The following is a 27996-nucleotide window of genomic DNA, read 5'->3' on the forward strand; positions in this document are numbered from 1 at the left end:
ATTCTCTTGCCAGTGGCTTTTCAAGGGTTTGAAAACTGTGCTAGGAAAAAAATAGGTTGGAAGATGAAGTTCCTGCAAGTACAGCTAGAACTGAAATGCAAGTGATGTGAAAGTACACGTGCAAGGAGGCAGCATCCTGTCAGAGTCCTTCCAACTTTTAAGTTAAAATGAAACAAAATAAAAGACTCCCCCGAGGTTCTGTTCCAGCGTTTAGTGCTGCTGTTTAGTGCTCTCGGTCTAGAAAGTCGCTTCAAGTAATTCCAGTGTGAGACATTGACTGTGTCGCTCAGGTTTGCATTTGGAGACTCAAGCATGTCTGGCAGTTTTTCCTGGGCCATGCCCTATGCCCACCTAGGGCACACAAAGTTCATGGGAAGTGGGATGTGTCTTAGACCTCTTTGATGGCTTCAGACACCACCATATTCCATTGCCCTGGGGGCTATCTGCTGGTGGGGCAGTCTGATTGAAATAAAATCTCTATTGGAACCCCCTTTTTATAAAAAAAAAAGCCTTATTAATCCACAAAAACATTACCACAGTGATGAAAAAGTAGCTGCTTCCTCTCAGATTGCTGCCCTGGTCCTGGGACCTTGGTAGCACAAGGACGTGGGCTATAAATGTCAGCAGCAATCCCATGTTGTGAGGGATCTCAGCAGATCTCGGTAGGAAAGTAAGATCATCGTGAGTCAGTATTTGGCTGAGAAGCTGCTTAGAAACATCTCAATAGTCATCTGCTTCGGGCAGCGTAATGGGTGATTCAGCAACCCAGGCAGCACTCTCCGACCCGAATCACTTCTGAACCAGAACACGGGACCCACCAGCTGGGGTGCAAAGCTAAGGCCTGTTGGATCCTCTTAAAGATCTTCTACCAGCCTTTAGGAACAAGAGCTTTTAGCTCCAGAGAGTTTGTGCTTCTACTTGCAACTCCAATAACACACAGCAGCCTGAGTTTCTCCAGATTTCGCTGGATGGATCGTTTTTAGGCAACAGACGTGTTGCATAAGGGCATGACGTGCAGTACACGTGATTTCTGTATCACTCTGTAAGTTGTCTTAGGGGAAAGAGTTATACCTGCTGCTCTACTACAAAATGATTACAGGAGAGAAACATTTATTTGGGACGAAGTCTCTTTCTCATGATACGGTCCCACAGTGCCTAGTGTTCATGGGGCCTGCTTCCATCCCTGACGGGGGCCTTGAGAAGAAGCTACTGCAATACAAACTACAACCACCATCAATATGGCTCAAAACGATGTCAAATCTCTCTCTGTGCCTGTCATTTAGATTACCCGCAATAGCATGAATTATGGTCTGTTTTGCAGGGCTCTGATGTTCTCAGTTGCTTCCCAAAGTGTGTATCCAAGAGGAAAGAGGGGCAGTTTCTCTGGAGTTGAGCACTCAGTATTGCGTCTTCAGTTCGCAATTATACAGCAGCAAATCAGCTAGCGCAAGGTGGAAGCAAGGCTCACCTGGCTAAATCAAGGAAGGGGCAGTCTGCTTTATGAAATGGGGCGCAAGACCCCATCAGGGTACATCAGTGGGGTGCCAAACCAGGCCAGGGGGACTGCTACGCCACGTTAGCTACGGCAGGCTGGCACGTATTGCCAGCCTGTATGTATAAATCCTGTACGTGTAAGTCCCTACCCGAGGGAAGCGGGAAAGCCTGCCAGCCCGAGGCGTGCGTCCGCTCCCGGCCGCCCCCGCCCTCCCGCCTGCGGGCAGCCGGAGGGCCCCCGGGAGCCGGGGATGGGGAGATCGGGGACGGGCTGGGAGGCGGCGGGACGGGCGAGAGGAGGAGAGCGGGAGGGGAGGGGAGGGAAGGGAAGGGGGTACCGGGAGGAGAAGGGGAGGGGACAGCCAGGAGCGGGGAGGGGGGGGCTGGTGGAGAGAATAAAGCCGGGGAAGAGGGGGAGCAGGGCGAGCGAAGCCGCGGAGGGCCGGGAGAGCGAGGACGGGGCGGAGGGCGTGAGCGGGGGCGGAGGGGGACCGTGCCCGGCGGCGGAGCCGTGCCCGGCGGCGCGATGCTGCCCGGGCGGCGGCGGCGGCAGCGGCAGCGGCAGTGAGCGGGCGCCGCCATGGGCTGCGGGGGCAGCCGGGCCGACGCCATCGAGCCCCGCTACTACGAGAGCTGGACGCGGGAGACCGAGTCCACCTGGCTGACCAACACCGACTCCGAGAGCCCGCCGCAGGAGGGCGGCAGCGCCGAGGCCGGCGGCCGGGAGCAGGGCGCCCCGCGCCCCGGTGAGTGGGGCCCCACCGCGGCGGGCACCGCGGGCCGCCCGGCAGCCGGCGGGGAAGGGGAGAGGCTGCGGTGTACGTGCACATGCATGCGTATATAGGCGCGGGCAGCCGCCTAGCTATCCGCTCCGCCTGCTTTGCGGAGACCGGGCTGCTTCTGCCCGCCCCAAGGAAGGCAGCCGCCGAAGTCTGTCCTTCAGGACGCCGTGGCTCCGCCGGGGCAGCACGCTGCGGCCCCGCAGCTCCCGGCCAGCGCGCCGGGACCGGCCCTCCCGCCTGGGCTTTCCTCTAAAGGAGCGGGGTCAGTACCTCGAGACCTTCTAGGGAGGGGGGGCTGGGCTGTGAGAGAGAGCGGGACACTGCCGGCCCCTGGGTCACAACATGGCCGGAAGGGACGAGGGCTCGGTCTTTGAGGCTCTTGTTGTGGAATACTCCTTTTTAGCAAAACAAGTCGGTTAGGTTTACAAGAAGGAAGAGGTAGGGATGTGCCGGCCGCCTTCCACCCGACCGCCAATTAGGACGATAGACAAAACCGAAACCTGGTAGATGGTGGGCTGCCCAGGAGCTGGCCTACGAGTTGGAATTTCCCAGTGCTCGTCAGCGTAGCACATTCCTGGTTGTGCACCTGAGGTATCGCACTAGGGGCAGGGATGGGAAAGGGAACGAGGAGCTCTGAGCTGATGTGGGGTTGAAAACGTTTTCAGAATTAATAAGTATTGCAGCAGTATCTAGAAATTTCAGTCTAGGTCCAGAAATTCATCACGTGAGCTGTTGCACCAACACAACATGACAATGGTTGCTGCTCCAGATAGATTACAATTTGCATATAAAGCAGTAAATGCCGGTAAGCAGCTTCAGAGGAAAAGAAGTCGCTTTGCAGACTTTTATAGGGAGCTACAAAGCACCAGGAAGAAATCATGAAAGCGCAGGAGTGAAAATTCACAAAGGTGGGCATCACAGGCCGACTGGAGTAGGGAGCTGATGCCTCTGCGCTGACCAGAATACGACAGGGAGGGAGAAGAGAAGTCATAAAGGGTTTATGTTGTACTCCTGAAGGCTGAAGAAAGACTTTGTAGTAATCACACGCGAAATTACGAGAATGTGAAGGTGAGTTGGTATATGAAATGCTGTATTAAAAAAGATTATATCAGGAATTTAAAGAGGTTCAAGGTGATACTGGCTGGTGAGCTTGAATGACAGGTGACAGTCTTGTCTCCAGCAATGAAGACACAGCTTGTGCTCCCTCAGTACCCATCCTTAGCATTATCTTAGTCATGTTTAATTTGAGTGGGTGCCTAAACATCATATACAGAAGCCAGATAGTCTGAGATTTGATACTGAATAGGAGGTGATAAAGAGGTAGATCAGTAAGTTTTCTTCACAGAAACATGCGATAATTGAATTTGTGTTTACAGATGAGAATAGCAGAGATAAGGAGAAGAGGACAACCCTCAAGTCCAATAGAGACTGATTAGGGTAGGAGAAACTCTTTATAAGAAAACCTTGCAGAAGAGATGAGAGAGGAAGAGAATGAGGAGCGGACAGACTAATAGGAGCAAAGGAAGGACTAGCAGGACTTCAGGAAGGGCGAGATTCACCCTTCAGCACAGCTGTGGTGGCAGCAGCTTGAGGAACGCACACTGGTCCCAGTTAGTGCCTTGAAAGCCATGAAGTACTTCGCTGAGAGCTGTTGTAGGGTGAGGCTTGAGGTAGGAAAGGAAAGGAATAAGGAGAGGTACTCCAGGGAGTAGAAACAGCATGTTCAGTGAATGTATAGATGAAAGGGAGAGAAAGCAGCAATTGGAGGGGCAAATGAGGTCAAGTATGGGTTTAAGACGTGAAGAGGAAAACATGCCTTTATTGTGAGAACTGAAAACTACCGAAGAGCGAGAGACAAAAGGGAAGAGTAAGGGAGGGGATAAGAGCAGGATGGGGGAGATGAGGAGGTGGGACGTGACATTGGCGTAAGTGGAGGTAGGAAACTTCCGTAACTGGGACGTAGAAAGGGAGGAGGCAGCCGGGGAGGGGGGGACCAGCCAAAGGCGGCTGGGGAGAAGAGGATGAAGTTGTTCTTTGTCATTTTTCACTTGGAATGAATTGGTGAAATTCTGTGAAGAGAGAGAAGTGGAGGCAGGATGAAGGAAAGATGTCAGGAAAAAGCCAAAAGCAGTAAAAGGTGGCTGTGATTGTGAACACATTTCAATTAAGTGGAAAAAACAACACCAGACGTTGGACATCAAAATGGAAAGAGGCGTAAATCACTCAGGGATGAAAGAATGTATGGTATAGAGGATCAGCAAGCATATCAATGAGGAAAGGGTTAGTAACTACCATATATTAATCTTATAACCTCATCCCACCCCAAAATTTCATTATATCCTCTTGTTGTCACCCAGCGTATTTAGCTTTCTGTATCTGCTCTCATTGGAACTATATGTATTTGTGTAGGCAAATTTTTGTATCTTTACTAAAGCATTTTGAAAGCTAAAATATTATTAAATTAAAAAGGAAGTCACGAGGTTTTTTAATTTTCTCTTCATTTTTCCTTTCTTCCTATTTCAACTGATCCTTTCTTAGAATATTTGTTCACTTCCCTACTTGGTTTTTTACATCCATTTTAATAAAGTGTATTGCAATCTCCCTATTTTTTACAGGAGGACGTATAGGACAATATAAGTTGTTATAATACAGCTAAAATAAGACAGACAACTTTTCCTAGGTTCATGGCAACACGAACGAATATACTAACGAATTCACTAACAGGCACGAATATAGGTGGTAGCAGCTTGTTGCAGTACATTGCTGAGGCTTTGGCGATGATAAACAGGGTAAATTGACATGGCTGAAGAGGGGTAGAAAAGTACTAAGTAACTTCATGAAGCCCTGCAGGTGGTGGAATTGAAAGACATCTTCTAGAAGATAAGCACACATACTGTTCCTAGGGCGAGTAGCTTCCAGGAGGGAGGACAGAAGGAAAGACTCACAGTGAGCCCGTACAATAGAGCAGTTTCTCTTAAGAACGTCCATTGCTATGCAAGCGGAGAACTTTTCACAGGCTCCAGCTACTGCATAGGCTACAGCTGGGAAAAATAGTAGACTATGTTTCTGCTTAGTAACCGTTCCTTGATCCTTGCAACCCTTTGCACAAATTGCCGTCTCTTTTCGAGGGTCTGATTCAGCTAAGTAGAAGTGTTAGCACAAGTAATGACTTTCTGGGGAAGTAAGAATCTGCAGGAGCAGGCGAGTCCCCAGGGCAGTCACCATGGGTTACGAGCAAACCACAGGGAAAAGGTTGAATTAGCAAGAACTGCAGAAAAACTGTCAAGTATTTTTGAACACACTTGCATAGCCTGCTGTGTTACATTGGGATAACTTGCTGATACATATATATATATATATATATATGTGTGTGTGTGTGTGTGTGTGTAGGCTAATAACTTAAGATGCACAATTTCCTACCAGAAACCAGTACTGTAAAAGTGCTTTATAAACCCGTTCAATATCAACTATAACAACAATTTTTTGTTTGTTTGTTTTAAAGCAGGCTTTAAGTCATCTTATTTCTATTTCTTTCCATTTTTCAGTGGCTAAGTTAGCTGCTGTATTCAGTTATTTTTTCTTTATTATACTTGAAAGTGCCTCAGAGTGGATAAAGCAGCACGTTGCCTCGTGGTCAGAGAGACCTTACAATCGATTTAGCTTACGGGCTGCAAACTCCTTAGGACAGGATCTGTCCTTACTGTTTTCCAACAGTGACCAGCACAGTAAGAGCCCAGTCTTGGCTGGAGATTGTTACTGAAATGAAAATAAAAATAATTAATTTTTAAATGATGTAGCAACCAAGTAAAAAAAAATTCTCTTGCATCAGAACTGAAAAGCTGCATATTGAGTGCCTCAGGACTCATTTGTTCAGTGCCTCAACTAATAAAACATTTGTTTATTTTTTATCGTTACCTGACTCTCAGTATCGGCTAAGGCTTTAAAAACAATTGTTTTTTATTCTTTGTACTTTGCACTATTTCTATAGTAAAGTCTTTTCTCCTGAAGCATATTAAAGAAAAATATTACCCAGTTTTCCCACAGACTCACCAGATGCACTTGGGAGGAAAACTTGCTCATGGCATCAGCAGACATACGTGCAGTCAGTGGTCTGCCAGGAATGAAATCTGCAGTTTAGGATCGGTTCATTCCCTAGTGAAGACATTTGCAAAATAGCCATGAAATGGGTATAGAATTGAGTCCTTTGTAAAATAAATACATAAAATCAGAGGAATTCAGGAGAAGTTTTATCAGTATCTAGCAATCTGGCTGGCTAACAGTTTATCTTGCATAGTTGCTTTTAATATAGTTGTGCATTTATGAATAATTCTTGGCTTAAATGACCCACTTATGCTGCTACTCTGCTATTTTGTGATCGCTGACAACTCTGGGAAGTTTTATAGACCAGGTTCATCTTTGCAGTCAGCCTCTGGTCGAGAGTCAGTATGCAGAATCCAGGGTTTCAGAGGTAACCTTCCATAGAGAAGTTTTTTGAAAATTGCTTTTCCATCCTTTACCGTAGGAGAGGCTGGAAGCAGCTGCAGCAAAGAGCAGGGCTGTGTGAACACCAGTTGCCCTAACAACAGGGACTGGTGCTGGCTTGGACCACAGCTGCAGTCATCTGCTCTTTCATTTACCAGGTATACATAAAGTTAAAAGCTTGACAGAAATGCATAAGCAAGCATCAGGTTGTAAATGAAGAACTTATTTTGTGCAGCAGATGGTTTCTCGTAAATCGGACTGCAGAGAAGTATTTAATTAAAAAATCTATTTTAGGTTAAGAGCCAGAGAGGGATCACTCTTGCTAGTGCGTAATATGGGTCTATGAGTATCTCCTTGCGCCCTTATGCCCATTTACTACGGTTCTTTTACTAACAGGTTGGTTCAAAATCTGGTATGTTTAAGAAACAATTATAGCAGTGATTCTGACGTGATCTTTTCAGGAGGTAACCTTATCGCAGTTTTACAGTAAGAGTGAATAAATACAGCCTTTGCCTGGACTGTAGACATATTACAGTAATTCCCTATTCCACCTTAGTCCAGACTTTGAATATAATGATATGGTATTTGCTAAAGGATCCCATTTTAATACTGATTTTGGATTTTAATTGTATGGTCTCTGCCATTTCAGTTGTCACTAGCCTCTGCATGGAGGGCGGTACTGAGGAAACCTTTCTAAATCACACAAAAAGGGGAAGAAAATTTAAAATAGCATGTGGGATGTTTCATAGCCTAGGGAGAGAAAGTTTTTGGATCTAATTTTTACCATCTAGCTTTCAGAAAGCAGCCTCCTCATGTGCCTGCTCAACTTTATACACCAACTTTTTGTGTGTTAACATTTATATGGATGGGTAACAGACTTATATAAGTAAAGTGCTTCTGTAGAGTGGGTTTGTGTAGGTGCTTCCATCTGCACAAGAAGATTGGGTTCAAAGCCCTCTGAAAATCACTTTCTTAAAAGCATGATTTGGTAGGGCTATTCTTCAAAGGGTTCCTTTCTGAACGGCACCTGGTTTTGTGTCATCCCTCTGCAACTCTGGAAGACCACATAAATAGCAAACCTTGCTGTCAGTACTGCAAGTACAAACGCAGTACCAAGCGTGGAGGTAAGCCAAAGCAATGGAAAAGCCCTGCAGCTTCAGAAGAGTTAACCATTCCCATATGCTTTAGGGACTTCTAACAGACTTTTCACAGCATGTCTGTGGGAGAGGGGTGGGGAGTGTTGCAGGATAGAAGGGAAATAACACGGATGCACCGCCCAGCTGTATGCCTCCCTCAGAAATGGAAAAATATCAATTTTTGTCAGTAAAAAATGACATTTTTGCATCAGTCTATGGATCAGGGAATGATAAAGAACCTTAGATAGCAATAGCTACTCAAGGTTGCTATTCTTCAGTCAACACATGTACTTGTGTTGCTCAGCGTAGAACCCAGTCAAAGATTCCAGCATTGGAACTTGGAATATTACTCCACCACAAGACAGCATTTAAATTATTGGAAAAATTAGACTCAGCTGATAAATACAGCTTTTTGTAATAACCATATTTTTCAGCCCAACCATTGCTGTTAATTCTTCCAATCCATACATTTTCATCTTTGCTGTCATTTCATAGTTCAATACGGTCTTAATTTCACATAGTACAGGTGTCATTTAAGAACAAAAGCTGGAAGCAACAAAATATTTCAACATATTGTCAGAGAACTTCAGCATTTTCATTTTATGTCCCTGAGTCATCCCATCGCTCCCCATCCCACCCCCCAAAACTAAACATCTCCTTATTTTTAAGCATGGAAAAAGTCCTATTGATATTGAGACCACCTGTGCTTAAGCTTTTTGCTAAATTGTGAGAGTAGGATTGTTACAGATGCAAATGTTGTTTGAGATAATGTGTAGGGAATGTAAGTAATTTGGATGGGACTGTTGCTGTTTTGCACTATGGCCATTCTGTGTAATTACATGCTTTGTGGGTGTTGCATGTACTTTGTTCTGTCGATTCAGTAAAAAAATGTCGGTGATACTTATTTGGCCCATCAGAACATACTAAGCGACCTTCCTCCACCACTTCTAAAAGTATTTTAAAATTAATTCTTTATTAATAAATATCAACTGCCATATAAAAAGGAAGAGTCCAAGCAAGCAAAATTTTATTAAAAGTATTAGAGGTAATTGATAGATGAGAAGATTTCTTCTATTATGAACCTTCAGCGTGCTATTTTGTGAGCTGTATTAGACTCAATTGCTGGAAGAACTTCAGTCTCGTTTAATGGCAGGTGGTTAGTGACATTCACGTACTGCACGAAGCCTCCTGAAAGGTCCTGGTGTCTCAGGTGAGAGCAGCCGCCCCGTGCCGCTGCCGCAGGAGGGGAGGGCAGGGGCTGGGCAGCGATCGCCACCTGCCTACTCCTTCCTCGGCATCCTCTTCATTGCACTTTCTGCCTCCAGAATTATCTCAAAGCACTGCAAAAGCTGTAAAAAACCAATAAAAACCATTTAAAATATGTTATGATAGCTTTTCCACAAGGTCTCTTAGTCTCTGATTAATTCCCATTTAGCTATTGGCCAACGTTCTTGCTAAATCCCTCTCGCAGTCCAAGGCAGACTTACTAGGATTGATGACGCACAGCTTACCCCAGAATAGTCATTTACCTGCGAATAAAATAAATTCACTAAAACCGTGATGTGCATGAACACTTGCTTCCATGAGAGGCTTTCCTAACTATCACAGTACCAGAAAGAAGAAAGGCTGTTGAGCATCAATAGAGATCTTTTGCAGGAGAGACAATTTGGAACCCTCTCTCTGGATAATTTTCCAGCAGAAAAAAATAAATCATTCTTGCAGCATTGAAATCTTTCATGAGAAAAATTTTCTTAGTTACTGAGAGCCAAAGGGCTGTCATTAACTACATGGAGAGCTGTTGCCCTCTGCCTCTGCGGTGGGGAGGAGGGATGGTGAGAGAGGGAGAGGGTCTGAAAGGGTGTGAGCAGGACACCTGGGTGGTGGTTTTTGTCAATGACAGGTCCTGCCTGCAGGATGCTTAGAAGGAAATTGCTCTGCAAAATCCTTCTTCTTGTGGAAAAAGCTCTCCTCCCCCTTTCCCCCCCTCTCCCCCAATATCCTGATTCAGGACACTTAAAAATTCTTTTTTCTTTTCATCAGGAGTGAATTTACACTTTCTGGCCAGTTCTAATCCTGTATTTTCCAGTTTAGGAATGTATAGTTCAAAACTAACACTTAAAAATGGAATTAGCTTTAAGTGAAGATTCCTGCCAATCTCAAAGTAAAGGTGTGATGTATTTCATCCAGGAAACAGTTCAGAGGGCAGTTTACCTCATTGCCTGTTGGTTAAAATTTCCAAAATTTCCACATTGAGCACATATTGCAGTAATCCAGCATTCAAGTGACAGAAATCTGTCTTTTCTGTACCTGTAGTCAGGTATAGAAATATATTTTTTAATATAAACAAAACTGATACTGCTAGTCCCACTTTTTTCTCAGGTATTCCTGTAGTTTAGAAATGAAATAAATTAATTGCAGTTAAAAAAATCTGAGATTCAAAGTTGGGTTTTATCTTAAATCGAAATACAGTAATAATTAAGACTCAGAAAATGAATGATCGAAGCCATGCGTTTATTGTCAGGCTTTTTGTTTGAGTTGTATAAAGCAGCACTCTTTTCTAGATTATGCGGATGATATTTTGAAAGCTGTGTGATTGTGTGCATTTCTCGGCCATGGCCTTGCATGAAAAAAGTGGCTTGGTCCTTTACTATACGGAAATAAATAATGTGTTCCTATAGCAATTTTATTATCTGATGAGTACATGCATAACTACTTCCCTGGACTGTCACACTGCCTCTTCTCTTCTGCTTAGGAAAAATACAGGTTAAAAGTAAAACAAACAGGTAGATGGGGGAGCGACATTTTACCGAGTAGCATGGGCAGCTGTAGGCTGCGAGGCAGGATTTTCAATTTTCAGGTTTCCCTGAATTCACCGAGGCCCTCCAGATTGTTTCTGCATTGCTGCTTGCTTGACTGAGCCTTAAATTTTAAGCATCTGATGAAAAAGAAGTAACGTTGAGCCCCTTATTCCTCCTGGAAGATCATGGATTCAGGCTAGCCTGTTCAGGTGGATGCTAGCTACTGAAGAGCAAAATAATCGGCCAATCCCTCTATTGATTGACTGAAATATTTTGATTTCTTTTTTTACCAGTTTCCTAGCAATGCATATGGTCGCGTTTCTGTCTCTGTACGTTTCATCTGGATATTGTCTTCCCGTTGCAATTGTCACTCTTGTAAACTGCTAGTATTTCCCAGGTGGGCCATCAGACTTGTTTTAAGCACTTGCAGTGCTAAAAGTGTGCATTTCTGCCACTTGCATAAAGCTGGTGCCCCGTTCCTTTCTGAATGTTTAGCACTGACTGTGGAAAAGATGAAAAAAAATTCATGGATTTATCTAGTAGGTTGTTAACAGAAGATGTCATTAGGTTTTAACACAGCCACTGTCCTCATTTTAGGATGAACACTAAATGTGAGTGATAACTTTTTCACATGCATACAGATATCTTAAGCCAAAGCATTTTATGATCACAGTCATACTGTGAGCCAATGAAGTCATCAGTATCCTTTCATATCCTTTCATCAGTATCCTTTCATACAGACATTCATAGACTGTAAGGCTGGAAGTGTCACCTGGCCATGCAGCCCACTGGTCTTTCCTAAATTAATTCCCATATGGAGTATACCTTTGGGACATTCAGACTTAATTTGCAGCTTTCCAGTGGCTGACATTTTGCCTAAGCCTCTGTGTAAATTAGGCCAGTAGCTAATCACTCATTGTTGAAATACATCTAATGTCTTACCTGGAACCTTAAGCATCGATTTCCAGCTGCTGAACCTTGGTGAGCAAAACTGAAGAGTCATTTCAGCTCAAGTTTTCTGTACATATAGATGCTTTTTGTAAGGGTTTCTGTTTAGTCTGCCTAAATATTTTTGCTGCTCCTCAGTATGATTAATTGAAATGATGCTATCTACTCATCTTAAAATTCCATGTGTGATTAGCGAGGTAATGAGCATGATAATAATACTTTCCATTTCTATGTTGGAAATTAGTCTAAAACATAATTAGTCATGTTTCATTACTACATCCCTAAGGAGAAGGAAAGCCCATGCGAACATCTGCAAATCTAAGCCGCTGTTCAGAACCTGTCTTAAAGCAGGGTGGGTACAGCTGTGATCAGGACGGCTGAGCGAGGGACAGCAGTCTGCTGCCTGGCTTCCATCTCGCACAGTGCTTTGCTGGTAAGTTGCTTAATCCATTCCGTCTCATGATCTTCCCAGGTATAATATGTACTCAGCCTTCAACGTCTCTGACTTCTCTGTGTATTTGAAGGCTTTTCCAAAATGTTGCCAATTCTTATTTTATAATATAGTGAAAATTCAGTTCTCCTTTCCTGTTCCAGTTATTAAAATGTGCATCTTCATCCATCCAACTCTGTTGCGTTTCTGCCGTGAAGTCCCCCCCTAGCACCCTGATTACAATTCTTTCAAGTTTGTATTTCCTGTCTTCCCTTCGGGGTCAGACCAATTTCCCCTTGTTCTGCCTCTGGAGTCTGTTTTCCACGTAGTATCCTTTGTCTTGAGCTTTGACATGATCACACATTGTTAAAGAGTGTTGCGGTATGCTTCTTCTATTTGGAATAAATATAAATTTTGTATTCACCTTTCATTTCATAGATGTGGTTGCAACATTGTTAAGTTTGTTTCCAAGATAGTTGTACCATGATTCTGTGTCATAAAAAATTTGAAGTCCAAATACACCAATATGCAAAGATTTAGCATCTGCCTGTACCTGGGAAATAAGGCCATGTAAAGAATACCAAGGTTTGCAGCTTTAATGATGCCTTTTTTGTATTCTACTTGTCTGCTAGAATCCTTGAATACGCTAGCAGAAATCTTTATATTATAGTAACAAATCTGATCAGACTTTCAGAGCTATTTATCATACGCTTATTTATGCATGTGCATGTTAAATTCCAGTTTTAAAATCTTTTCAAAATTCCTCTTATCTAACAAAGAGGAGCCTCTTGCCTCATTTCGAAACAGCCCTGGTAAGAGAAGTTTTGTAATACAGAAATCTGTAAGAATGTCATTTGTCTTATGCTCAGAAATGAAGTGGCAGGAAATAGGAAAATAAGCAAACCTGCCAGCCAAAACCGTCGCAAGATGTAGTGCTTGGTCTCCCAGTTTTGCCAGGACTCCAGTGCGCATAAAGTCATTTAAAAGCATTAAATATATTCCTCATGAGCCAGTTCTTTTAGTACTGAATTAGACATTTAATACCATAATCTTACAGAAGAACATAATTCCATAAGGCTCCTGAACATGACAAAACCATGGCCAGAACAAGATCTAAAACTCTGCTTTGCCTTCTGCTGTTAGCTGTTATCTGAGCCCTGTTGTATTGCATAAATACAGAATTTCCTCTTATTTATCACGTACTTCCCTCAGTGCTGAAAGTAAAGCAGATACCTTCTAAACAGAGAGTGAAGAGGCTGCTGGTGCTCTCGGGCGAGCGGAGTTCAAGTAAGCATCCCATGGAAGCCAGGAGGAAGGCTCACAGCTCCCCGCTGCTTCCCCACGCCTGTCGTACGCGGGCTGCACGCCGGGGCATGGCTCAGCCCTGCCTGGTTCAAGTCAGCTTGGAGGGACCTGCTGTGCCTGAAGGGCTTCACGTAAGGAGAACAGATCTCCTTCCCCTGCCTTTTCCCCAGCCCACGGGGGGAAGCATTTCCATGGCACCTCTACAGAGAGACTCCACAGAATTTCCATGGCTGATACAGAACATGTAGAAGATGCATATACGTTTGTTTTGGTTTGTTTTGCTTCACTGTCTAAAATTCATATCGCGTTAGAGTTCAGGTAAATCATTCTGGATTCTCTGAATGTCTGGGCAGTAAATATATTGCTTTATTGTATTTGCTGATTCAATAAATACAAAACATTTTTTTCTGATGACATTTTCCTGCCGCAGCAGGTCCTCCCTCTGCAGATCTTCTCCATCCTTCGTCCTGCCTTACAAGCCCACTCTCTGCTACGTCTGAACGTTTCTAAATTCTTTCTTGTTAGGGAAAAAAGCTATTGCAGATTTCCTGAGTGTCTGGCCTCACCCTGAAGCTACTGCTTTGGAGGAAATGACCTAAACTTGACTTTTGCCACAACCTCCACTCCATTCATTTTTGACAGGAGCCATTCTGTGTTCTGTTTATTCAGCAGAAGTGCATACCTGCACTCAGGCCAGCAGATGTGTAGTTTTCCCAAACATGAATAGTTTCAGACCAGGAAAACAGGTATAGAAAACAGGTATTTCAGTGCTCTCTGTACTTATTATCACTCTGTAGCATTAAAAGCAAGAAATTCAGTGATGGTAACAAATACATATTTCCTCTGGAAGCAGCTGCATGCTGTGATAACATTGTTCATTCTTCTTTACTATGAGTTTTCTCGGAGTCCATTTTTTACAGTGCAGTATGTTATTACGCAGGCATTTTATAGGACAGCATCTTATGCATTATTCATGAGATAACAGCCACGATACATAAAAAAGGGTGTTGCTGAACCAGAAAATTGAACCTTACTGGTTTGTTCGTAGTCAATTCCAAAGATATAAATTTAGCATACTAATCAACAACTAACCACTCTAAGCAAATACGTGCTTGTTATTCAATAGCAGAGCATGTGATGGCACAGGGGCCACAGCACTGGGTCAGATCTATAGCGTATTTGGGTCAGAATTCATGTCCAATTTTGGCCACTACCTGCTGCTTTAAAATCAGTAGGAGAATATTGTGGCAAGCACACGTGGAATAATTTTCTCCACAAAGGTCTGATCATTTCGGCTAAGATTAACTTCGCCTCCATACTACAAGGCTTCATACCCCTTCCAGTTTTCTTGCCAGCATTAGCCATTGCAGCACTGCTGATTTTTGTTAGTCACAGAAATTTTCAGTGCATCTTGGATCTTACTAAGATATTGCTCTTTTGACGAGATCTATGCACAGAGAGCCAGGCAGACCTACCTAAAATTTCCATTCCATGTTTCACATTTTCTTTGACTTCTCTGTGATGAACATCCTACTTACTAAAATGATTCTTTTAAAATCTTTCTTAGACTGCTCGATTTAAATGGTTTTAAAGAGTTATAAAGTATGATTTAAGCATGCTTTATTTTGAACGGACATAAGCTTGCAAATCTGTGAGCAACTTTTTGGAGTGCAATTTTAAGTATATATCTCCTAAAAACCAAAATGTCTGAGGTATTAAGAACTTACGTACTTTAGTATTATTAATAAACTGCTTTCAAGTATCTAGTGCTTACAGAAAAGAAATGTTGCAGGGATGGCTTTAGTATTATGTAACTAATTTTCTGGTGATATGTAAATGAATCCTATCTGTACATTATATCTTATTTTCACTTTTCACTGTTGTGGGATGCTGCTGTCCAGGAATTTCTGAAAACTCATTCAAAATTTAAAAATTATTAGGATTGTGGACAAAAGAACACATGCTAGCACATATTCAGAGGTCTTGTAGAGCACGGTGGGAGATGGGACTTGGTGACTCTTGCTCTTAGAGAAGTGAGGTGCAGTCTGCCAGGAAGGTAGGTGAGGCAGAGAGGGAGGTGTTGCGAGAGAGAAGTTAGGGCGTAAGTATGTTACAGCCAGCAGAGCAAAAAGGGCATCACGGATGGATTTCTCTGAATGCATTGGTGAATGTGCATCAAATTTTCAAGTGTCATTTAGAACCTGAAAGATGCCTTTGAACAGTACTGTTTGCTGCCTACAGTTCTGTGATGAAGAAAACATCTGTTCTTTACAAAATGGTCATGTCCTACCTGTGATTAATACATGACAATAGTCTGAAACACAAAGAATCGTGATGATAGTAAGTATGGTTAATTAATAAAGGCAATTTTAGAGAATTAAGGTAACAGAAGCATTGAAGTGTTCGGAGCCTTCTAAAACTAATTTTGATGTTTGCTTGGACACACTGAATTTTTGATCACATTTACAGCAGAGAGAGTAGGAGGTTATCCCAGAAAGACTGGAAAAACTTGGTGTCCTACTGGCAGTCTGAATATTCAATGTTAGGATAAACTATTAATTATAAGTAGCAGCAGTTCTTGGAGAGCTAATTTTATTTATACTGTTTACATCAACTACTTAAAAATACCAGTGCCTTTATTTTTGTGTTAGTAGTGACAATTGTCATGTTCTATTTTCTTTGTCCTCTTCTAGGAATTTATATTACCTTTAATACACCTGTTGTTCCTCTTCTAGGAATTTATATTACCTTTAATACACCTGTTGTTCTTCACATAAGATACATATCTGAGACACATTTGTTCTGTCTTGCTGGTCTTCATACTTGTATTGAGATACCTCTGATTTTAGGTAGCTTGCTGTTTGTTACATATTGCTATAATTCTAAAACTGTTCTTAAATGCCCCTCTTTTAGATTGTGGAACAGCTAAAACATACCCAGATGTCCTGGGGACTGATTTTTAGTTTTGATTTGTAAAATTCAATAACTACAGTTGATTTTTGTCCATATCCAAATTTTCCAAAACGTCTGTATTTTGGGAATTTTGAACAAAAGGCAGTAATTTAATGCCAGCATTTTAGTGGGAAAAAACTTGGGCAAATTTGGTTTTTCAAATTCTATTCAAATTTTGAATGTGAAAAGACACAAAACGAAAGTATATTTGAACTGCCATCATTTGATCTAAATCATCAGATCTCTTAGTGAAAGAGATTTTAGAAATAAAGTTTCTTTGTATAGCTTATTTGTAATCAAGTCAGTCACATCACATCTTACTCTGGGCCAGCAGACTTCTTTGGAAGTCTTTGGGACACTGCTTTTCCTGTAACACAACGGGAATCCTTGGTGAATCCAAGCTAAATGGGCGAAACAAATGTATGTCCCCTGACACAGGGGTAGTTGGAAGCAATGTGAATATACCTCCAGAGGATTTAGCTAGCTCAGCAAGGCAACTCAATGAGAAGAACGAGTGTAGCTGGGTGAGTGGGGTTTGGTTTGGGTTTATTGGATAGCACCAACCGAAGCTGCCTTCTGCTGCTTGTTTCGATTCTTGTGCTACCTCCCAAGTTGTGCCAGTCCAACTGCTTGCGTCATTGGGTGATGAAAAAAGTCTAGGGATTGATTTCAGTTTAAAATAACCCTTTTTTTCCTCTGGTGCTGCTGAAAAAAGTGTTTGTCAAGCTGCAGCCTAAAGGATTTCTATTGGACTGGTAATAAACGCAAGAGTCAGCTTGCCTGTGCAGCATAGCAAGCCAGTGAAAAGGAAGACAACAGCAAGCATTGCCATGGGGGAGGAAATTCTTTGAAGCACGTTTCATGCTGGAACGATAGACTTGGATTTGTGAGCAATGGGGCTGCTGCTTGGGTATTCTCCCCGCATCCAATGAGAGAGGACTCCTGTATGTTCTTTATAAATAACCTGATACCTGCAATGAAATACCTGCCTCTTGTCATCCGTTCCTCCCCATAATGGGAACAGCCTGGCAGTCCCCCAAACCCTGACTACCATGCCTGAGGGAAAGGTCACCGTCACATTGGTGGGGGTCTGGTGATCACCCAGAAACTCAGGGTTTGGGAATGGAGCCATAAGAATATTCGAGGCTTGCCAGTTCATTTAAAAATGAAATACACAGATTTGACAGAGCATTGTGATGGGCTCTGCTGTTTTCCCTGGCCTCAGGAGGCCCACAGACTTTTGGCAGGGTTTGTCCTGGCAGAGAACATGAGAAGGAAAACAACATTACTGAACCCGTTTGTTTAAATTTCTACTGAAGCTCTACAGTGAAAGACCAAGAAGGTTATTTACCAAACCCATGCTGTGAGGATGATATAAATGTCTTGAAAGTTAGCTTGGTTTAAACGACACCGAGGCAAGACCCTGAGCGTTATCACCCTGCTAGCCTGCAAATTCTAGATTGTACAGAAGAAGAAAGTTAACTTTTCCATTTTTGTGTACTATGGCAAACCCCAAATAGCAATGCAAAAATATTTGCTATTTAAAAAGCAAACATGTGTTCCTAATCTTTTCTTTAACATCATCTCTGTTTTGCAATCAGCATTTTGTGTTATATATCTATATATAGGTGTCACTTCATACATCTATAAAATAGGTGTCACTTTATGAATTGCCAGCAAATCTTGTGCTCTTACTTCCACTGCTCAGGCATTCTCACTGTAATTTCTGCTCAGTGCTCACATATAAAGAGCAAGTCATTGAAGCCTTTAAACTGTTGCCCACTCTCTAAATCACCTGTTTGCCAATGAAAAAGAAATTTAAAAGTTTCTTAACTTCAGAATAGCAAACATACTTCAGAATAAAATAAAAAAGCTTTTTGCACTGCTAGGATACCCTAGTATTGGTGACCACTAGGTCACCCGTATAAAAATATAGTGAGAGTGATAGTGAAAGGCTCAGATGCTGATACCTGGCTCATTTCTGACAAGTATTGCAAAAAATGTCCCACCCCTGCAACGCAGGATGCAACAAGGATGCTTGGGCTGCAAACTAACAGAAGACAAAAAATGAACCAAATATACCATTTTCAGGACTGAGATTTTCCATCATCCTCCAGAAATGGATTGATGTAAGAAAAAGTGTTCTGTGAGAGACCAAAAGATGCAACACAATCAGATACATGGACAATTGTGCTTGAACAAAGTGGCTTTTCAGCTGACAGCTACTACTCCAGACAACTTACTTAGAGGCCAGATGGCCAAAGGGACACATGGTGGAAAGTAATTTAGTAGGATGACTCCACAGAAGGAAAAACTCATAATTCGTGTATGTTTGAAATATCCAAGATTCAATTAATGGAATTAGTATGTAATGCCTAGAGCATTTTGCCTGTTCAAAGCTGTGCTCAAGCTTGTTCTCACAGCTCTGCTGCCAGGTGAAGCAGTAGACTATGGCGTGACTCCTGACTCACACATGGCTAATTGCCTCTCCATCTCCCTTCCCGACAATTGATTTTGGCTATGATATCAGTCTGTGCCGCTTACTGTTCTGCACAGAGTCATTTTTCTGCCTCTCGTCTTGCACTGTGGAGTGGTAGGAAGAGATAAGACCTAAAACACAAGTAGATACGGACTTTCAGGAGATGCAGAAGAGGTGAGGTTTACTCTTGTTTTATGGGAAGTTGCCCACAGATTTAGGTGGGAGAATGACATTAGTTTTTATAGCTAGCAGAAAAGGCAGCTTCCAAAGGCTGAAGTATTTTTTAGGTTTTTAAAATAATCTATAATGTAATATTTTCAAGTTCCAACTCAAGTTTTTTCTATCACGAAGTAGATGATTTAGCATTATTCTTAGTGACCACCACTACAAGTTAAACTGTCTTAGGAAAACTCTAACACCATCTTCTGACTGCTTAGGAAAATGTAGTGACTAGCTTGTATTTAGACTTCTTAAGTCTTACACAGCTTTAGATATTTTCAATATCAAGACTTTGAATATTTGGTTGAAACTTTATTGATTTCAGTCATTGCCTTTGCAAGCCACTACTGATGTTCCTTTCTACTGATAAAGCAGCTTTCCTTACAGATTTCTGGGAATGAATTCAAGACTTCGCTTCCTTTTTAATACTCTTAATACTGTGCTTGAATTCCCACCTGATTATGGCAGAAGGTTTTGATGACACAACGCATACTTCAAGTAGCAATGAACTGTCATTTGTTTTCTTCATATTTATTTTTCCCTTAGTATCTGTGACTCCTTGCTGCTTCCTCCAGTTTTGATACTTGCATTGCCAGTTAGTAAATCTGGGTTTTTTTTCTATTTGAACATAAAGCTTGTTATAAATGAGCTTTGCCAAAAATGAAATTGAGAGCATCCCACTTGCATCCCAGTCATGCATCCCACTTGCTCTTTGTATTTGGATTTGAGACCCAGTGTTGCAACCAGATGTTTAGTGCTCTGCACTCACTGTAAATGACAACTGATTTTTGTTAATGCAGTAAGATGAGAAAATTCTTTTAGGCTGGCCAATATCATATTGTACAATGCATGCCTTATCCATACTGCTAGAGCAGAAAGCAAATTAATCATTTATTTGATTACTGATAGTCGAAACAGTATGAAATATATTTTTCCTGAATTTCTTTCCTCAACTTCTGATTAAAAAAAATGTTCAAGGCCATAAATGGAGCAATCTCTCCATCCATATCAGTCTCATCTGTCATGCTCGCATCTAACCCCTTCATTTACCAGAACTGAGACAGATTTAAGGGGAGCCCCTCTGGGTCCTTAGCAAAACCCTCGGCCATGCAAGCAGCTGTGTGTGTGAAGAAGCCAGTGGAGATCTGCAGGTGAGCAAAAGGCTACTGATGTGCTGCACTTGTTAACCGGTTTTCCATGTTTTCTGAGCCAGTGTGTCAAAGAGCAGTTGACTATAGGAGAAGGGCCAAGTAATGGAAGGTGTGAGGATGAAGGTGACTAAAGGAGGTGGACTGCTCTCACTGTAGTACCGCACAGCACCTTCCATGACTCGCGCTATCACAAAGAAGTGGAGAAACAGAGGGAAGCCAGAGCTGCAGTTATAAACTGCTCCTCAGTATTAACTGCCCAATGTCATGTGTCCCTACTAGGTGTTCTGGAGGATGGAAAATCAGCTCAGACAGGTGTAACTACAGCATCAGCCACAGCTGGAATGCTGAACACCGAGAAGAGGAACAACGGCGGTCCTCAGTGTGCGAACCCCATGGTCCATGGCGCAGGAGCTACAACGCAGAGACAGAACGGCTTCAGAGCAGCAGAGGTAAGAATATAATTACGTTCCCTGACGCTCAGCACTAGCTTCAATCAGGTCAAACTGATTTTTGTGACAATCTTCCTCGCTGCAGTCAAACTGTATTTAATGCCCTGGGATAAGAGAAAATGGCTGCACCACAGCCATAGCATGATCGAGCCTAGCACCTCTGACAATGCCTCATGCCTGAATGGCCACAAAACTGATGTTTTATTCGGCAATCGGAGTAACACACACACTTGTTACAGCAAAAAACCCCTATACTTATTTTTTTCACCTCAGTCCAGCTGTGTCATGTATTGTGCAAACTGTTTAAATTAATTATCTGAAAGGGAATGTGTTTTTCCTTAATTGCCGCTTTTCTTAAATAACGTGCACTGCACAAACTCTCGTTCATTCAAGGCTGGATGCAAAGCCTGAAAAAGTCAATGGGAGTCTTTTCAAGAACTTCAGTAGGCTTTGGATCAGATCGTCCCCCCTTTTCCCCCTCACCTACTGTATACTTTGCAGAAGGATCATCCAGTGTAACGATAATGTACAAACACCCAAGGTTTTGGGGCTAAACCAAAGCCCAAACTTCTCCTGTTCTAGCTGCCTACCTGCCTGCCTCTCACAGTTTTCCACCCGCTGTCCCGTTCGTGTCGCAGCTGCTGAGTTGCTGCAGGTTAAAGCAACCCAAACCCTGCGGTTGGTTTACTGCTTCCTGCGTTTCTCAGATGGGAAGACCTCTCAGCACGGTGTGTGGTGGAACCGCTACACCCACCCCACAAGAAGCCGTCCCCTCTTGGGAATCGCGTCCTTGAGAGAGGCAAATTTAAACGCAGGGGGACTGAGCAAATGACAAAGGGAATCGGGATTGAACTGCACCTTGCATTTGCTCACAAACAACACATTGGTACATGTGTGTTTATTTTATACCTTCACTGTGTTATCTTCTGTACTGCTGTAGTTCAGAAATATTCCCCGGTGACACGGATCCTGCTGTATCTTTCCACGAGATACTGCAGCTCCAGATGTATAGGGACTCATGCTACAGCAGCATGACATCTAGATCCATGGGTTTGCTGTAAATGAAAAACATAAATGCCTGTCATAGCCACTAGCCCACAGAGAAAAATGGATTGGTCAGGTTCAATATGGTTGAGCAGAACTAACATAATTATTAATCCAATTTGAAAAAGACTTGGCCGCACTTCAGAACTATAGTGTATACCTGACATATGGCTGGAGAATATTGTTTGTCTAATTTTGTAAGTGATTGAAAAATTACTTCTGTATTTAGACTTACTAGGAGGTATGGGCAAATTCCCACAATATATTAATAATGTGAGTGTTGACTTTAATGGGACTACCCAGTGAAGTGTGGGTTCCTGACCTGGGGCCCTCTGGCTTTGAATGTATCCTCCTGCCTTTTTCTAGCTAAGATACATTCAGTAATATATATCTGTACAGTAATATATATCTGTTTCTTTGCAACCCAGTGCAAAGAAAATTTCTGATGATAAGTAGGGCATTTTCATTATTCTATGCATCTAATGCAGGTGTCTAAGAAAGGAAGGTAATTTGTCTAAACGTCTTACAGTCAAAAAAGAAATGTATTTTCCTATAGTGAAAGTGTAGTATCTAAGTTAGGCTCCAGCTCTGGTTTGCCATTCTGAAGCTCCGTTTCTCCACTGACTGTTTAGGGAAGCGTAAAAGGAGTAGGTTTCCAATCTGGACACCTAAAGTTTAGATGCCTAGAGTAGAGAATGTGACTACCCCCCCCCCCCCCCCGGACTCAAAATGTGCCCATTTTATTCATCTGAATATTCACATTGACTACAGTGTTTCTTTTACCTCTGCATGCTGTAGAATACAACGCGATGCAACACCCGGTGCTCTCAGGAGACTTGGGTCCTGCCGTCAGCCCGTGGGGTGGCAGGGGGTAAATTGCTTTACTTCTCTGTTTCTCGTTTTCTCACGCATCAAGCTCTAAAGCATCCTACTGCCTTACCCCTACCATTGGTTACGTGACAGGGTACAGTTACAGAAAGGGAAAGGGTTTGACACGGGCTGCATCTGGGAAATTTGAGTATCCTCTCATGAGGGTCATGTCAAAACAACTTGGCAGTAAAATATGCTGCTGATGAAAGGAGTCCTAATACCAGTGAAGGCAATACAATGGTCAAGCACCCCAAAAGCAAAGGTGGTATCCCGATTATATCACTGACTGACAATAACCTGGTTTGATTTTCCTGATATGTGTAGTCTTTGGAGAGTCCTTGTGTGAATAGGAGCACTGCGGGAGTAGACAGCAAAGGAGCAGCTGTGTTCAGGCTGCAGAAATGTGCAGTAATACACCCCGGCAAATAAACACCAGTTTTTGCTCTCAGATAAATATGTACCTTCCACTCACATCAGTGGAAGTTTACCAGACATTATTGCACCTGGCATTATTACCATGTAAATGATGCCTAATTTACCTGGCATTCTTCACACTTACAAAGTGTCTCATGAAACACTGGAAATGCAATAATCAAAGCCACCTAACTCAGCTCTGTGTCTCTATCAGCCCGGTTCCAAGTGTCCTTTGCTAGACCTATGCAGTTTACTGCGCAGTATAGTGCGTTGCTTATGGCAACAAGCAGACAGACTAGGCGATGGAGAAGGATAAATTTAAATTAGGGATGCACTTGCATGCCTCAGACAGACTGACTTTTTTTAATATTTGGAAATAATCTGATGAAGCTCTGAAACGTATATGTTGTACTTGGGTCTTACATGCAGGCAGAACTAAGTGTTATTTTGAAATTGTATTTTCACTTAAGAAATGTAAAATAAAGTAGAGAAAATTCTGTCTCAGGCTAGTCACACTCAACTCCCAGTGACATCAAAAGGAACCTCTAATTTCCACTTCTGGACTGAAACCAGATTTATTTGCTCTGCTTTAAGAATACACATGTGCAGAGATGCTAATGATAGCCAAGAGGGTTGATCCAAAGCCTACTGGCATCCAGAGCCTTTATAGCAGTTATAAAAGCTTGCATCCATGCCAAATGAGAAAGGTGCTCCACATCCCAGTACTGTGTGAAGAATGCTGGAGTCTTTCTGTTTATTAAGTAGTACTGTTTTCATAAATTAGGAGGTAATCGTCAATGACTCTTTGTGCTGTCAGCGTGGAACTCACTGTACTGTTTAAAACTTTCGCAGAGTAAATGGGACGCACAGAAAATGTCCACAAAAGAAGTCACCATAAATGTTACAAAAAGCATCAGACAAAGCGACAGAAGGAAAACAAAGAATTGTGTCAATTAACGAAGCAAAGCGCAACTGCAGATGGACCTAACAATGCTTCGCTGCACTTTGAATGTCATCAGTCGCTGAAGACATGAAGATCTCCAGATGTTCCACGTTGAATACAGCAGGCAGCTGCTGATGAGTGCCTTCAGAAACAGGTCTTGTAGAAACCAGCTGCAGACACTGTAGGATGTTCAGATGTCATTTGTCTAAAGCAGTGGCACTGCGCAGACATACGCCAGAATTCATGCCATTTGGTTTTTACTAAGTCCTATGTTATCTCCTTGTGTATGTCTTGTTCTGCATTGCTATTAGGATGAGGCTGGACGATGACAGGTACAGTGCATCGCAATTTAAAACAGGAAATGAGCAAATGAATCTGCATTTTCAGTCCTAAGGGGTTTTGAGTGTGTACATTCAAACCCATGGAGTTCATTTAAAGAGCTCACTTTCATAAAACTCAAACCCAGAGATCTCAGAGACACATAGGTGGCTTCCATTAAATCTCTTTTAAACTATATTTATCAGTTATATATAGTTAAGTCATCTAGTAACCTTTTTATATATTAATCTTTTCATTCCTTAGTTTTAATTTGTTTTCTGTATTGACAGAATTTAGGTCTTAAAAACTGTAACTTTCATGTTGATCAGCCTTACCTGAAGTTCCTAGTCTTAGCTGGCAGGTAGGGTTCTGGCTACTTTCTTATTTCATACATGCGCCTTTCAATATGTTGAGGCCCAGACTGACTTGGAAAAAAGTGATCACTAACATTACATGAAAATAACCATAATTCTTAAAACAATATTCCAATGACAGCTCCAAAAATTGACTTTATTTGATCAGATATAGTTGATTTGCTGTGCAGAACTTATTTAATTGCATTGTAAGCATCCTGTATCATAGTACTCCGTGTTTGTCATAAATATACAGCTAAAAGGAATATAACTGTTCAGTGTAGTAAAGACCAGGAACTAATTCAACATATTCTTAATATAAAAGTAATGATATATATTCTCTTTGAGTTTGTACATTTATGAAGATAAAAGAGGTAAATTTATTTGCCTCCCCCATCAGACATACATGCGTATCCTTAGAGGGCCATTTAAAATAACTATTCAAAAGTTGTTCGTAACAAACAGCATTGGGAAGAAAATCCATATATGAACTGCAAGAAGACCTTTTTGCACGTAGGCAAATAAGTATAAATAGAATTGTGGGACTGCTGAATCCTAATTTATTCCATATTAGGATCATTTTAATAACTTGCTGCTAGGTGTGTGAGTACTTAATACTTCCCTTGGAGTACAAGTCTATGCAACAGGGAATTGTTTATTAATTATTCTGACACAAAGGCAAACTGAAGTCCAGAGTCAGTGTGAGATTTTCGCATACAATAGCATATGTATAAGAAATATTTCTTTTTAGATGTCCTAAAAAGGGGCAAAGAACTTGTGCTAAGCTTTCTGCAGGTCAGTGTGTTATCTGGTAAGTGACCCTGTGCTGCACATTTACGTAGAAGACCTAAAAAATATTGAAAATAGTGTTGTACGGGTAAGACAACGGCAGTCTGTGTATGTCCTTCCAACTTGTGGCTCTCTGCCAACTTGCTGGCAACGTTATAGGAGAGGAAGGGACTTGACTCACTCTAACAATAAACAGTGGCTGTAGCAGCTCAGCAATATTAATTTAGAAATGGATAGCCATTGTTGGTGGCCGTGTACTAACCTAATTGAAAGCACGCGTTCAGGTTCTGCATTATTTGCGTAGAGCAGAAGATGAACCATTTCAGATCTGTGCCAGGCTTGTAATCCGCTTCTGTTTCAAAGGATTTACTGGCAGAGAGAGTGCAGTATAAACCCGTATGATACAGGAAAGCTACAGAAAGTGATTAATGACGGTGTGGGAAAGGGTAGAGGCGATTTTGAAGGAAGGCAAAAGGGAAGGTTCATTGTGTAAGGAGCTGTGCCACAGATAGTTGCCTTGGGTGGATACCACGTTAGGGTGAGTAGATGCAAGAAAAAAGGAGTCCTGGCAGTGAGATTATTTACTAGCTAAGAATTTATTTTGTAATGATGTGCTGACCAGATGCATCTGATGGCTTGGGTCACACAACAGAAGCAAGCCTGCAATGCTGCATAGCACATCGGTATGAGAAGCAGCCCTAGCTGCATGTCAGCAGTCAGAAGGGAGGCAGTTTTTGAGCCTCGTATTCAGAGTGTGAGATGTGACAGGATGGCTAGCAGGAGATGGCCTTGGTACATAATTATCTGGACAATACTATAGACCTTGCTTATGTTGACCACATCCCATCAGGGTGGCAGCTGTGGAGTGGTGAAGGATGACTGCCCTGCATGACCCCTCTGTCTGCTCATAACTTTCCTGAGCTAATTCAAGATCCGATAAACCTGTTTATATCCCGAAACTTAACTTTAGGGCATTCAAAGACTGGATCCAACTTCTGTGGTACAAACCACGTCTAGTTACGAGCAACTTTATAAACTCTTCTCATGTAACACATTACTGTTCTTATTCATTAGGTGGTAACTGAAAAGAAATTACTTTATGTCCTAGGTGGCTTCTTAGTTCTTGATGCGTAAGCTTCCAATGACCTTAATAAAACTAAGAGCGTGTTGTGGAGATGTGGATGGATCCTGCCTCTGTACATAGATAGGGTTATATTTGTTTTCTTTACTTTCCTTCTACTAGAGACAACCACCAGTAGAAACAACTAATTTGTTTATAAAATAATATACCACACTGTATGATTAAGGGTGACAGAATCTAGTCTATACTGCTTAAGACAATTTAAAGTCCTAAAAATAGATTCCTGTGCTGGTTTTAGTGGAAGAAGCAAGCTCAAAGAATCATCTGGAGATCTTCACTCCAGGCAGCCTTCCTAGGAGTGAAGAGTCTTATTTACAGGGTCTGTTCTTTGAGTAGCATCTTTCAAATATAAACAGCTCAAATAAAGGAAATAAAATAACCATATTAGAAGACACAGACTTTTAGATAAAGGATATGGACATCTCTGTCTTCTTATATGACAGGATTTTTGAAATGTAGTTTTCCCCAAAAAGATATTATGCCACTTAATTTGTTCGATGTCCCTTGGCTGCACATGAGGATTTCTACAGCTACACTGAAACAACACACTTTCTGCTGGAAGGATTTGCTAACATCTGGTAAGCTTTTATGATTTACCTGAGTTCAGGTTTTAAACAGAAACAAACTTACTTTGTACTGTTTCCATAATTCCAATACAATGTATAGATAGGATTTTCCTCTGATGTGTATATACATGTAAAATACATTTTCTTCCACGATGCGAGAAATGGAATCACTCAAAAGAAAGCAGACATTGGATAAAGAAGAGAGAGAATTTATGGTTACCAATAGACATCATTAGGCAAATTCACCTTCTTAAAGACTCAGTGCAATTTTATCTTTCAGTATTCCTTCATCTTGTCCCTTATGCTTCCTTAATGTATTTCATCATTTCACCATTACTGTAGGACATTGACTGGAAGACACGCAATTTTACTGTGTGACAGAAATGATCTTGTACTGAAAAAATAGGAAAGTATAATTATTGTGTAAGCAATATATGAGTACTGGGTTAAACATACATTCTTGTTAGCTACATGACTGAGATCGCATACAAAACAGAAAACAGATATTTTTGATCTTCCTAGTATGTTCATATACATATATATTCATATGTGCATGTCTCTGTGTGTGTACTTTGTAATGTCTTTAGTGTGTACTTCTGTTCTTCAGTTCCAGCATGGTTTTTTGTGAACCTTTTACTTGTGTTTTTAATTCTGACACCCAAGTGTAAAATGATTTAATGTTTGAACTGAAATATGTTTTACATGCCTTATGAAAAGAATGAGCTATATAATTTGTGCACAGAAATGGTGTTTGAAAAAGCAGACTTAGTTTTATTTGGAAATAATGAATAATCTATCTAAATTCAAACTAGACTAACAGGAGCATTTTTGTACTGTCATTTTATCTGCAAATTATTGAAGATTGACCTTGACCTTGAAAATGAAAATAAAGAAAAATTTTGAAGTCTCTGTTTATTACTCCATGCATTTTAC

At 41.7% G+C, this 27996-nt stretch overlaps 1 protein-coding gene across 1 annotated transcript; it reads left to right on the top strand.

Moving 5' to 3' along the window:
- The first annotated feature begins 1976 nt into the window (after positions 1-1976).
- On the top strand, positions 1977-27934 carry BAALC (BAALC binder of MAP3K1 and KLF4). Its single transcript, XM_075495083.1, has 3 exons — positions 1977-2240; positions 20456-20625; positions 23806-27934. Exons 1-3 carry the CDS (start codon positions 2075-2077, stop codon positions 23908-23910), a joined length of 441 nt encoding a protein of 146 aa, XP_075351198.1. The 5' UTR covers positions 1977-2074; the 3' UTR covers positions 23911-27934.
- Positions 27935-27996: the final 62 nt, after the last annotated feature.

The sequence above is a fragment of the Mycteria americana genome, chromosome 2 (genome assembly GCF_035582795.1).
Source record: "Mycteria americana isolate JAX WOST 10 ecotype Jacksonville Zoo and Gardens chromosome 2, USCA_MyAme_1.0, whole genome shotgun sequence".
NCBI lineage: Eukaryota > Metazoa > Chordata > Aves > Ciconiiformes > Ciconiidae > Mycteria > Mycteria americana.